General features: G+C 46.1%; 1 protein-coding gene across 1 annotated transcript in view; it reads right to left on the bottom strand.

Annotated features, from left to right (window-relative positions):
* Positions 1-14,073, bottom strand: part of skap1 (src kinase associated phosphoprotein 1) — a 347,892-nt gene that overhangs the window by 115,584 nt on the left and 218,235 nt on the right. The window contains exons 5-7 of the mRNA XM_067969375.1: positions 9,767-9,850; positions 2,408-2,491; positions 545-663 (exon numbers count right to left, since the gene is read on the bottom strand). Coding sequence (XP_067825476.1) covers positions 545-663; positions 2,408-2,491; positions 9,767-9,850 — 287 coding nt within the window. The remainder of the gene's footprint in view (positions 1-544; positions 664-2,407; positions 2,492-9,766; positions 9,851-14,073) is intronic.

Consider the following 14,073-nt stretch of genomic DNA (forward strand, 5'->3'; position numbering starts at 1 on the left):
CCATCTGAACCCCTTAACTGGATTAATGGCAGGGAATCACCAACAGCCGTGGCTCAGTGGGTAACACTCTCGCTTCTCAATCAGAAGGTTGTGGGTTTAAATCCCATTCCAGAGACTTGAGCAGGTAATCCAGGCTGCCACTCCCAGTACTGAGGGAGTGCTGCACTGTCGGAGGTGCCGTCTTTCAGATGAGACGTTAAAATGAGGCCCCGTCTGCCCTCTCAGGTGGATGCAAAAGATCCCAAAGGCCAATATTTATCCCTCAATCAACATCAGTAAAAAACAGATTATCTGGTCATTTATCTCATTGCTGTTTGTGGGATCTTGCTGTGCGCAAATTGGCTGCTGCGTTTCCTACATTACAACAGTGACTACACTTCAAAAATATTTCATTGGCTGTAAAGTGCTTTGGAACATCCTAAGGTTGTGAAAGGCGCTATATAAATGCAAGTCTTTCTTTCAGGTTGCTACTAAATTGAAAACTTTCACGTCCAGATATCTTGTGGTCACTAAAAAAAATTCCATAAAAACAAGGAATTTGTACCTGATATACCCTCTTGTCCAAACTGACGATTTCAAAGCAGGAATTCTTCTTGGAATCTTTCCGGAGGTTCTGAACTAGGTAAGCGTCAGAGATGTAAAAAGCTCCCCTCTGCTGCTTATCTGCAAGAAACCAAAGAACCGAATTGGATCAAGAAAGGAGCATTTCGACAATCGTTGGAGCTGGGATTACACTCAGAGTTCCACATCTAACATCCAGAGGTCCAAACATGCCCGCCAATGTCAGGTCACTCAGTCGGAGCAAACCCCAGGGATGGGCAATGAATGCTGGCCTTGCCACAGACGCCCACATCCTGCGAATGTAACAACATATATCTCAGGTGGGCATAAAGATCCCAAGGCCACTATTTTGAAGGCGAGCAAGGGATTTCTCCCCGGTGCCCAGGGGCCAATATTTATCCCTCAACCAACATCACTTAAAAAAACAGATTATCTGATCGTTTATCACATTGCTATTTGTGGGATCTTGCTGTGCGCAAATTGGCTGCCGCGTTCCCCACATTACAACAGTGACTACATTTCAAGAAGTACTTCATTGGCTGTAAAGCGCTTTGGGATGTCCTGAGGTCGTGAAAGATGCTATAGAAATGCATGTTCTTTCCTTTTTTTTATATGGGTGAAGTTTTATGAGATCACACTCTGGCAGGATCTCGTACCAGGGGCCGGGGGCTTGTTGTAAAATAGTGGCAGTGCAGCTGCAACTTTCCAATAAGCTGCCCGCTGCATATGAGACTCTACTGGTCGTGAGGGCTATCGGAGACTTTCCCCAGTATCATTTACTAAGCGTACTAGTGACATCCAGTGCAGGAGGTCAGCACTCTTGTCAACCCTTATTTTTATTCTAGCGACAGGCTGTCAACTTTGGACCTTTTACATCATTTGTTAAGATGCCCAGTTAAAATTTCAGGGAGCTCAGTTTCCCTCCTATGGATTCAAAGAATAGAATCTTACAGCACAGAAGGAGGCTATTCGGCCCGTCGTGCCTGTGCCGGCTCTTTGAAAGAGCTATCCAGTTAGTCCCACTCCCCCTGCTCCTTCCCCGCAGCCCTGAAAATTTTTCCTTTTTAAGTATTTATCCAATTCCCTTTTGATAGTTAATATTGAATTTGCCTTCACCAGCCTTTCAGGCAGCGCATTCCAGATCATCACAGCTTGCTGAGTAAATAAACTTCTCATCTCCCCATAGCTTTTTTGCCAATCACCTTAAATCTGTGTCCTTTGGTTACCGACCCTCCTGCCAGTGAAAACAGTTTTTCCCCATCTACTCTATCAAAACCCCTCATAATTTTGAACCCCTCTATTAAATCTCCCCTTGACCTTCTCTGCTCGAAGGAGAACAATCCCAGCTTCTCCAGTCTCTCCACATAACTGAAGTTCCTCATCCCTGGAATCATTCCAGTAAATCTCCTCACCACCCTCTCCAAGGCCTTGACATCCTCCCTAAAGTGTGGTGCCCAGAATTGGACACAATACTCCAGCTGAGGCCTAATCAGTGATTTACAGAGGTTCAGCATAACTTCCTTGCTTTTGTACTCTAAGCCTCTATTTATAAAGCCAAAGATCCCGTATGCTTTTATTTTTCAAAAGAGCCTTATCGACTTGTCCTGCCACCTCCAAAGATTTTGCAGTGCTCTGTACGTTGGGAGCATCGGGGGCAGAATTGGTAGGAATTCTGTTGGATTGCACCGTCCTGCCACTCCCGCCTCCCATGACAGTAGCGGGTCAGGACTGAGCCTCTCTCGTTCGTCTTTTGGCGAGAGTGAGACCTTCGGATGGTGGGAGGTCTACATTTCACCAGGAGCCCAGTGGAAGAGACGGAGAAGAGAATGCAAGCTTGGACTCGTACCTTTCTCACTGCCGTAGTAGTAGAATATATTTGTGTTCAACACACAGAACCGCCTCTGCCATTCGGAGCCGAAGAAACTGTGATCTGAAGAAGGGAAATGAAAGAGCAGTGAGAATTTTCCATCCCAACATAATGGCCCAGAATTCGCTGGGAGAATAACGGCGAGATTAATGGCACTTGCCGTTATTAATGTAGGAATCGTCCGGCAATTTGTGGCCAGGAAGAGATACCATGTGTGAGTTGTGAATCGCCACAAGTTGCTGGACGATTTATGCTGCTCTGCCGTCAGCCTCGCGAAAACGGGGGCTCGCCCTTAAATCTCCCCCCCGAGGTTCAAGAAATTTCCAGGTGCCCCGTTGCCCTTGTTATTAGCTCCCACGTCCAGCAAGTTACGGCGCAAAACGACTCCGAGGCGAAGGGTGCAGGAAAAAGTCTAACTAACGGGGCTTGCCGCAAGATGCTCCACTCCAGCAAATTCTGGGCCATTAAGTCCCAAGAGCTGCTAAAATGAACTGGCATCAATTAGCTATACAAAACCCTGGTTAGACCACACCTGGAGTACTGTGAGCAGTTCTGGGCACCGAACCTTCGGAAGGACATATTGGCCTTGGAGGGAGTGCAGCGTAGGTTTACTGGAATGATACCCGGACTTCAAGGGTTAAGTTACGAGGAGAGATTACACAAATTGGGGCTGTATTCTCTAGAGTTTCGAAGGTTATGGGGTGATCTGATCGAAGTTTATAAGATATTAAGGGGAACAGATAGGGTGGATAGAGAGAAACTATTTCCGCTGGTTGGGGATTTTAGGAGTAGGGGGCACAGTCTAAAAATTAGAGCCAGACCTTTCAGGAGTGAGATTAGAAAACATTTCTACGCACAAAGGGTGGTAGAAGTTTGGAACTCTCTTCCGCAAATGGCAATTGATACTAGCTCAATTGCTAAATTTAAATGTGAGATAGATAGCTTTTTGGCAACCAAAGGTATTAAGGGATATGGGCCAAAGGCAGGTATATGGAGTTAGATCACAGATCAGCCATGATCTTATCAAATGGCGGAGCAGGCACGAGGGGCTGAATGGCCTACTCCTGTTCCTATGTTCCTTCCTATGTTCCCCAGCCCAAGGAGCCCGCTGGAAAGTGCGTGGATATTGGGTGAGGACAGGATCAGGTTTGGTTGTGATTTCCTCTGTCAACAACAACAACTTGCATTTATATAATGCCTTTAACGTAGTAAAACGTCCCAGGACGCTTCACAGGAGCGTGATCAGACAAAAATTGACACCGAGCCACATAAGGTGATATTAGGACAGGTGACCAAAAGCTTGGTCAAAGAGGTAGGTTTTAAGGAGCATCTTATAGGAGGAGAGAGAGATAGAGAGGCGGAGAGATTTAGGGAGGGAATTCCTGAGCTTAGGGCCTAGACGGCTGAAGGCACGGCCGCCAATGGTGGAGCGAAGGATGTGGGGGAATGCACAAGAGGCCAGAATTGGAGGAGTGCGGAGATCTCAGAGAGCTGGAGGAGGTTTCAGAGTTAGGGAGGGGTGAGGGCCATGAAGCGACTTGAACACGAGAATGACAATTTTAAAATTGAGACTTTGTTGGACTGGGAGCCAATGTAGGTCAGTGAGCACAGGGGTTATGGGAGAACGGGACTTGGTGCGAGTGTTTAGTATGCGCTCAAGTTTACAGAGGGTGGAAGATGAGATGCCGGTCAGGAGAGCATTGGAATAGTCAAGTCTAGAGTTAACAAAAGCACGGATGAAGGTTTCAGCAGCAGATGGTTGAATGGCTCGCTGATACTTGATGTCCACGTTCACACATGGAGAATAGCCACTTGGGTGAGGAATTAGAGGTCAGCTGACACCTTGGAATCCGATACCTTCGGGAGACAAAAGTCGGGAATGGGGAGTAGGATATCCATTAAGTATATTTTATGGTGCGTGTTTTTCTAAAATCACCCCCCTACCCCGGACTGGTACTCAACACTTCTCCTTTGGTCTGGAGGGCAGGGTGGTTTGTACGAATCTCCACACCCTCTTCAATGGCTCTCCTCGGGCTACACACCTGGAGGCAGGTGTGAGTGAGATAACCTCTCCTGCCCCCTTTTGCTCTGCTCTGGATATGATCCGGGTGAGCCTCGTGAGGTGTGTGGGGATGGGATGTCGGCAGTGCAAAGATACAATCTAATTGATTGTGATCTAATTGAGGTGCTTAAGGTGATTAAACAATTTGATAGGGTAAATAGAGAGAAACTATTTCCTCTGGCCGGGGGGTGGAGTCCAGAACAAGGGGGCATGACCTTAAAATTAGAGCTGGGCCGATCAGGGATGATGTCGGGAAGCACGTCTTCACACAAAGGGGAGTGGAAGTTTGGAACTCTCTCCCCCAAAAAGTCTGGGGGGGTCAATTGAAAATTTCAAGACTGAGATTTTTGTTGGGTAAGGGTGTTAAGGGATATGGAAGCAGGGCGGGTAGATGGAGTTAAGATGCGGATCAGCCATGATCTAATTGAATGGCGGAACAGGCTCGAGGGGCTGAATGGCCTCGTCCTGTTCCTAAATGCGTTCCTGCAGAGAGAAGGAATTGAGAGAGATGGCGAGAAGGCAGGTAAGCTGGGGTTGATCTTTGAAAAAGAGACAGGCTGTTTCGGGCCTAATGGCCTTTTCCTGTTCCTGAAAATTTTGATCTTAATTAACTTTAAGGAATGATGGCGCACTACTGAACAAGGTACAGGCTGCAGTGCTCCCCTGTGTAATGAATACAATGTTCAGTCATCAGAGTCTTCCTGTGTAATGGACTGTGTAGATCACAAAGAAACAATATAAGACATTTAGGGAAAAAAAAAGCCCTCTGTGGAAATACTGGTAGATGCAAGTGTCCTTCAAACTGACAGTGAATTTTGTGAAACCCGAACTATTTGATTGCAAGAGATAAAACCTTGCAGAAAATCGCAACACACTGGCAGATAGCGCTAATTAACTAAGAATGCTGTTCTCGGCTAATACTGTATAAAATCCATATTATTGATCTATATTATCTCCCTCGATCTTCCAGCAAAATAAAAACTATTAATGTGGCTTGCTGAATCATATGATTCGAATCCAGGCGCCTGCAGTCTGTCCACATTGACGTCTTTCAGAAGGTTTGTGTTTATCAGATTAGAGTCCTTGCAGTGTAGCCGATCTCACCCGTCACTGTTACAGCCTGTAACTAGGGTTGCCAACTCTGGTTGGATGTGTTCCTGGAGGTGTCATCACATGACCTCCTGCTTTCAACCTCCCCGCCCCCCACACTCCCACCATTGGTTGCTCGACATATCCATCCCCGCGAAGCCCCGCCTTCCCACGGCCAATCGGAAAGCGAATAAACTCTTCATTACCCAATTGACTGACAGTCAGGAAACATCCAAACAGCCTTTTTTCCCCATGTCCAATATTGTTATAACTAATAAACAAATGTGTTCAAAAAAATTTTTTATAAAACAATTTTCTATTGCCCCTATGATTTTTCTCCCGGGTTTGCTCATAGCAATGGAGATTAGTCTTTAATTCCTGGAGACTCCAGGGCAATCCTGGAGGGTTGGCAACCCCACCTGTAACATACGATGGATGTTGTGTTATGTTATAGACTTCTGCTGGCATCAGGGGCCATGTCTTAGGTTGCTGGCGCAGTGCCAGCTTGGCTCAGTAGGTAGCACTCCTCGTAGCTGAGTCAGAGGTTTGTGGGTTCAAGACCTACTCAAGGACTTGGGCTTATAATCTATGCTGAAACTACAGTACAGTACTGAGGGAGCGCTGCACTGTTGGAGCTGCAGGCTATCGGATTAGACATTGAACTGAGCCCCCGTCTGCCTGTTCTGCTTGTTCCCACAGCACTTTTCAGAGATCAGAGAGTTCTCCCCATGCCCTGCCCAACGTACCCACCCTCCGCGCCCCCCCCCACCTCCTCTCCAAACCAATACCAACAAAAAATAGCTTTGTCGTTCATCTCATTGCACTTTGTGGGACCCCCTCACTGTGTGCAATGTGGCTGCTGTGTTTGGCTACATAATGACTTCAAAATAATTGATTGTATACAAGGTGCTTTGGGAGATTTCTGAGAAACATAAAAAGGCTGTGTATAAATAAAAGTCTTTTTTTTTTAAGGTTCATGTGTTGGTCACCAATGAATGAAGACAAAACATCAATCGCCTCCCCAAAAACCCCACAAACACCCTGCTTTTTTATACCCCTTTTTAATGATCTGGTTGTCAGCAGGTGCCCCTGTTATGTTTCTTTGTTGACAGCTCCTTATTCAGAGGTGGGGAATACATACCGCAGACTTCTTTCAATATCTTTTAGTTTAGTTGTGCAGTCTGTGGAATTGATATTTGGACTTTGTGGATTGACATAGGAACTGCATTGTGAGAGAGAGAGCTGTTGAGAGGAGGGGAAAGAGAGGAAGAGGGAGAGGGAGAGGGTAGAGGGAGAGGGTAGAGGGAGAGGGAGAGGGGAGAGGGAGAGGGGAGAGGGAGAAGGTAGAGGGAGAGGGAGAGGTAGAGGGAGAGGGAGGAGGTAGAGGGAGAGGGAGGAGGGAGAGGGAGAGGGAGAGGGTAGAGGGAGAGGGGAGAGGGAGAAGGTAGAGGTAGAGGGAGAGGGAGAGGGTAGAGGGAGAGGGAGAGGGTAGAGGGAGAGGGGAGAGGGAGAAGGTAGAGGGAGAGGGAGAGGGTAGAGGGAGAGGGGAGAGGGAGAAGGTAGAGGGAGAGGGAGAGGGTAGAGGGAGAGGGAGAGGGTAGAGGGAGAGGGAGAGGGAGAGGGTAGAGGGAGAGGGTAGAGGGGAGAGGGAGAGGGTAGAGGGAGAGGGGAGAGGGTAGAGGGAGAGGGAGAGGGAGAGGGTAGAGGGAGAGTGAGAGGGAGAGGGTAGAGGGAGAGGGAGAGGGTAGAGGGAGAGGGAGAGGGAGAGTTGTGATAATTATTGGAAAAATAATTGTGAAATAAATTCTCTTGAGTCAGAAGGTTGTGGGTCCAAGCCCCACTCCAGAGACTTGAGTCCATAATCCAGGCCGACACTCCCAGCGCCAGTACTGAAGGAGTGCTGCACTGTCGGAGGTGCCGTCTTTCAGTTGAGATGTTAAACCGAGACCCCGTCTGCTTCCTCAGGTGGACGTAAAAGATCTCACAGCCACAATTTCGAAAAAAAAAGCAAGGGGTGATCTCCCTGGGGCCCTGACTAATATTTATCCCTCAACCAACATCGCTAAAAAAAAACCCAGATGGATCTGGTCATTTAGCTCATTGCTGTTTGTGGGATCTTGCTGAGCGCAAATTCGCTACTGCATTTCCTACATTACAACAGATACTACACTTCAAAAAGTAGTTCATTGGCTGTAAAATGCTTTGGGACGTCCTGAGGTCACGAAAGGCGCTGTAGAAATGCAAGTCTTTCTTTTCTTTTGTGCGGTGCAGGAGCAGAGACCCACCTCAAGCTTGTTTCAACCTCTAACTGCCTGCTTAAACCTCTCCACTCTTACCTCCATTCTCAAGTATGAAGAGCTCGCACATTTCATTGTCTCTAAGACTGAATTCCCTATTGGATTTATTAGTGACTAGCTTATATTTATGGCCCCTAGTTCTGGTCTCCCCCCACACTCCAGGTTGAAACATTTTCTCTACGTCTACCCTATCAAACCTCTTCATAATCTGAAAGACCTCTATCAGATCAGCCCTCAGCCTTCTCTTTTCTAGAGAAAAGAGTCTCAGCCTTTCCAGATAGGTATAGCCTCTCAGTTCTGGTAACATCCTTGTAAATCTTTTTTGCACCTTCTCTGGTGCCTCTATATCCCTTTTTATTAAATGGAGACCAGAACTGTGCACAGTATTCGAAGTGTGGTACTATTATATTAGTTTCATATTTTGGATTGAACGCTTATTTGCGTTTTGGGGCTGATGGAATTTATTTTTCCAGGTTCCTCCTCTTGGTAGCTGTCATGCGACAGTTCTCTTTAATTTAAGGATGAAATGAATTGGGAAGAGTTAGTGACAGCGCAGACTGTACATGGAATATCGTACATAATTCTGGTTATAATGCTCCAGAAAGGGACGCGCATGCACTGGGGATGATTTAGAGGAAAGCAATAAGAATGATTACAAGTGTAAAGGGGATGAGTTATGAGGAAAGATTAAAGAAGATTAAACTCTGCAGCAGAGAGAGAAGAAAGTTAAAGAGGACCATACTGAGGTACACAAAATATTGAATGTTGTATAGATAAGGTGAATCCAGAATATTACTTCCACATAAGTCAGGCCACAGGAACAAGATAATATAAATTTAAATTAGTGAAAAGTAAATTTAAATCCGGCTAACCCATCGCCCCATTGCTTGCTGACCTACATTGGCTCCAGGTCCCTCAACACCCCAAATTTAAAATAGTCATCCTCCTGTTTAAATCCCTTCATGACCTGTCCCCTCTGTAACCTCCTCCAGCCCTACAACCCTCCAAGAGCTCTCCGTTCCTCCAACTCTGGCCTCTTGCGCATCCTCCACTTGCTTCGCCCCACCATTGCCATCATCTGTCCAGGCCCTTAGCTCTGGAATTCCCACCCTAAACCTCTCCGCCTCTCTTACCTCCTTTAAGACCCTCCTTTTAAAAAAAAACACTTCTTTGACCAAGCTTTTAGTCACCCTTCCTAATATACACCTTCTTCGGTTCAACATTCATTTTTGTCTGATTACGTTTCTGTGAAGTGCTTTTGGATTATTTCCTTGTTCAAGGCTCTATATAAATGTAAGTTGTTATTATTAAAACAGATTTCAGGAAGAATGCTTTTACTCAAAGGGTGATAAAGATTGAGAATAATCTATCATATAAGGTAGTGGAATGAAATACATTAGAGGAGTTCAAGGGACGGTTAGATTCCAGGTTGGGTGAGTTAAAGTACTGGAGGGAAAACTTTGGTGGGCTAAATGGCCTCTCCTTGACCTCTTCTTGTTCTAATATTCTGATTTGGCAGGGAGTGGGCTCAATGGACTGGGTTATATATTCCTCATTCTTTCCTTTGTCTATACAATACACAGAGTACATAAGCTCGATAGGTGTTGAACTTTGGGAAACTGTGCGCTGTGGGAACTGGGCTCAGACTGTCTAACCTTGTTTCTCTTAAGACGTTTCGCAGGCGTCCTGAGAATGGAAACTTTCACCCCATCACTCTCGGTTGGATAAAAATAGTTCCCTGGGGTAAAAAGGGGAGTCGTAAACCAACTCCTTCTTTATTTGACTACGTTCACCAGAAATAAAAAAATTGTACATTTCCTAGATTCTGAAAAAGGTCACAAGGTGCAAATGTTAAGAGAGAGAGAGAGAGAAATGTTTTTTATACTGTACCTCTGCGTTTTTTCTCCAAATAATCCTGCTTTATTATGCTGGGCAGGTCCTGAGCTGGGATGAATGAAATATCTTCACATTGCACTAATACAAAACAGAACACATTCAGGGAAATCAATAGTTTGCTTCTGTCCAACAAAATTAGATTAACAGTCTTAGCAAGCCATTATTTTTCAAGAGGAAAGTTTGTTTTTAAAAACAAAAACGTCTTTTCGGAAACCTTAAGTTTAGATGCCAACTATATTTTTCAAGATGTGAGTTTGGGATTTGTGACACTGAAAGGGCGAGATGGATCCAAGCTGCAGATGTGCGAGGTTGCTGCCCTCAGGAACTGTTCTCATAGAGCGGAGAGTATAGTACAGCAGTTTGTGTGCTGAGATACAATCATGGAGTCACCCCTCCCACCCCCAATGGATGAGTGAGGGGGGCACTGAGTGGAGACCAATGCCTCGCTGTTCTGAGCTAGTAAAGGATGGGGGGGGCTCCATAGTTGGCCTCAGTCTCTCCATGCTAGGGAGGCGGAGACAAGTAAATCAGCTCCCGACCACTATCTTGTGGGATGGGGAGGGGGAAGGGGTGGGAGTGGGGAATGGCGATGCAAAAGGAGGTGGGGAATGGGGGGGATGGGGAATGGGGACAGCGACGGGGACGGGGACGGGGATAGGGACCGGGACTGGGACAGGACCAGGCTCGCCTGTGATGGGTCCAATTATGACAGTCACGATTCAAACTGACATATGAATCTCCATTTTGGGGCGATGGTGGAGGGTTGCAGATATCGAGAGAACTCTCCCCCTGCAAGAGTCAGCCTTCAAGAGAGAACAGATAAGGGCTGAAAATTGGGCTGGGGTGGGAGGAGGGTGATGAAAGAGGAGAACGGTAAAACAAGAAGGGGGGAAATCATCTCCCCACTCAGGCTGCTTTTGTTCATCGATGGTGTGTGACACATGGGAGAGGAGGAAAAGAGAACAATAAATATACATTAAGAAAAACAAATATAGCCAGCGCTCAAAACTTAATGACTTCTAACTGGTATTGAACACTGACATATGCAGAGAGCAGTGACCTTTTAATATCCCATAATGTGTTTAGAGACTCCCCAGGTGTCTGCTATTTGCACAGCCTTTGTCATTGTTTCGTTTTCATTCTGCAAGATCTAAGGGATTGAGGTGCGATGAGATCCTGTCAGCCATTTCCTTGTACATGTCCGCCTGCCCCTCAGCGGTAATGCGATAAGGAGATTCTTCCAACCCTGAACGATCAGGCAGGATCCCCCCCACTGGGTCTTTCGTACCTCTGTGCTTTTTCCTTGGAGAACAGTGTGAAGTAGTGGAAAGATTCGCAGGCTGATGAACAGTCTGACAGGACATAAGAACATAAGAAACAGGAGCAGGAGTGGACCACACGGCCCCTCGAGCCTGCTACGTCATTCAATCAGATCATGGCTGAGAGAATTCCTCTGAGACAATCCTCTGAGTGAAAACATTTCTCTTCATCTCAGTCCTAAATGGCCGACCCCTTATCCTGAGACTATGCCCCCGAGTTCTAGACTCTCCAGCCAGAGGAAACAGCCTCTCAGCATCTACCACAAGACCATAAGAGATAGGAGCAGGAGGAGGCCATTTGGCCCCTCGAGCCTGCTCCGCCATTCAATGAGACCATGGCTGATCTGATTTTTACCTCAACTCCACTTTCCCACCTTTTCCCCATATCCTTTGACTCCCTTGCTGATCAAAAATGTGTCTAACTCAGCCTTGAATGTATTCAATGACTCAGCCGCCACAGCTTTTTGGGGTAAAGAATTCCAAAGAATCACGACCCTCTGGGAGAAGAAATTCCTCCTTATTTCAGTCTTAAACGGGTGACCCCTTATTCTGAGACTATGCCCCCTAGTTTTAGATTCCCCCATGAGGGGAAACATCCTCTCAGCATCTACCCTATCGAGTCCCCTCAGAATCTTGTATGTTTCAATAAGATCTCCTCTCATTCTTCGAAACTCCAATGAGTATAGACCCAACCTGTTCAATCTTTCCTCATAAGACAACCCTTCCATACCCGGAATCAACTTAGTGAACCTTCTCTGAACTGTCCCCAATGCAAGTATGTCCTTCCTTAAATAAGGGCACCAGAACTGTACGCAGTACTCCAGGTGTGGTCTCACCAGCACCCTGTACAGTTGTAGCATGACTTCCCTGCTTTTATACTCCATCCTAGAAATAAAGGCCAATATTCCATTTGCCTTCCGGATTACAAGCTGCACCTGTATGTTGACTTTTTGTGTTTCATGTACGAGGACACCCAGATCCCTCTGTACCGCAGCATTTTGTAGTATTTCTCCATTCAAATAATATTTTGTTTTTTTATTTTTCCTCCCAAAGTGGATGACTTCACATTTTCCCACATTATATTCCATCTGCCAAATTTTTGCCCATTCGCTTAACCTGTCAATATCCCTTTGCAGACACTTTGTGTCCTCATCGCAACTTGCTTTTCCACCTATCTTTGTATCATCAGCAAATTTGGCCACAAGACACTCTGTTCCTTCATCCAAGTCATTGATATATATTGTAAATAGTTGAGGCCCCAGCACTGAGCCCTGCGGCACCCCACTAGTTACAGATTGCCATTTTGAAAATGACCCTGTCAAGCCCTCTCAAAATCTTATATGTTTCAATGAGATCACCTCTCATTCTTCTAAACTCCAGAGAGTATCGGACCATTCTACTCAATCTCTCCTCATAGGACAACCCTCTCATCCAAGGAATTAATCTAGTGAACCTTCGATACATCCCCTCTAAGGCAAGTATAGAACCTCCTTACGTAAGGAGACCAAAACTGTACACAATACTCCAGGTGTGGTCTCAACAAAGCCCTGTACAATTGCAGCAAGAATTCCTTACTCTTATACGCCAATCCCCTTACAATAAAGGGCAACATACCATTTGCCTTCCTAACTGCTTGCTGTACCTGCATGTTAACTTTCTGTGTTTCGTGTACAAGGACACCCAAATCTCTCTGAACTCCAACATTTAATAGTTTCTCACCATTTAAAAATATTCTATTTTTCTATTTTTCCTACCAAAGTGAATAACCTCACATTTCCCCACATTATACTCCATCTGCCACCTTCTTGCCCACTCACTTAACCTGTCTATATCCCTTTGCAGACTCTTTGTGACAGGGTGGCGTTCTCGTTGTTTTCGTATCTTCACGCTCTTCCCTTGGAGAATAGTGTAAAGTAGGGGAAGGTTTGCGGGCTGATTAACAGTCTGAAAGGCCACAACATGAATGTTCCTTCCGTGGCCGTAACCATCTTTATACCGGCCGATAGGAGGGTTAGTCCTATACGGTAGGAGGGTTTTATGGTCTCCCACAACCCATACGGTGAGGGGGGGGGCCACCCACACCCACCAGGGATCCGAATCTCGCTGGATGTCAACCCAGAATTCAGAGCCAGAGCTGGAGCCGGGAGCGCCTGGAGCGAGGGTTCGAGCCCTGCACCTCCTGACTCAGTCTGAAATGTTAGCACTGAGCCAAAGGCTCATTGTGGTCCCCCCATCAATAAGTAGGAACAAGAAAAAGCCATGTAACCCACCCAGGGTGCCCTGTTGCTTCGATTCAAGCTCGGGACCCATTTAATCCATTTACACCCTTCTTCTTCCCATGATGCCATGCTCCTAATTAAAGGGGCGCTGTCTTTATAGAATAAGTGCCTGTCAAACCTTTTTTTTGGGGTGGGGGCTGGGGGGGTGGGGAGGAAAGAGAGGCGGAAGTCCTGACACACAGAGGACATGGTGAAGCTCCCCAACAATTTACGTCTTTGCTTTGGGTATTTCAGAAAAGTTTTCCCATATTTTTTCCTCAAAAGACAGTGAGCCTTTAAGTTATCAAAGGAGAAATCATTTCTGGCATTGAAATTCCAGTTGGAAAATTGTGTTCCTTTACTGCACCCATAGAGGTTTTTAATAGTTTCCAATTAATCAGAAATAATTCCCGTCACTCTCTCTAGAAGAGAATTTAACGGGACACAGTACCAAAAAAAATCGTTACTTAAAAATCTTAATGTGAGATTTTACCATTAAAAAGTGTATTTTTAAAAAATTCATTTTCGGTATGTGGTCATCGCTGGCAAGGCCGGCATTTATTGCCCATCCCCAGTTGCCCCTTGAGAAGGTGAACCGCTGCAGTCCGTGTGGTGAAGGTTCTCCCACAGTGCTGTTAGGCAGGGAGTTCCAGGATTTTGACCCAAGTCGGGACGGTGTGTGACTTGGAGAGGAACCTGGAGGTGATGGTGTTCCCATACAGCT

Source organism: Heptranchias perlo, chromosome 30 (genome assembly GCF_035084215.1).
Source record: "Heptranchias perlo isolate sHepPer1 chromosome 30, sHepPer1.hap1, whole genome shotgun sequence".
NCBI lineage: Eukaryota > Metazoa > Chordata > Chondrichthyes > Hexanchiformes > Hexanchidae > Heptranchias > Heptranchias perlo.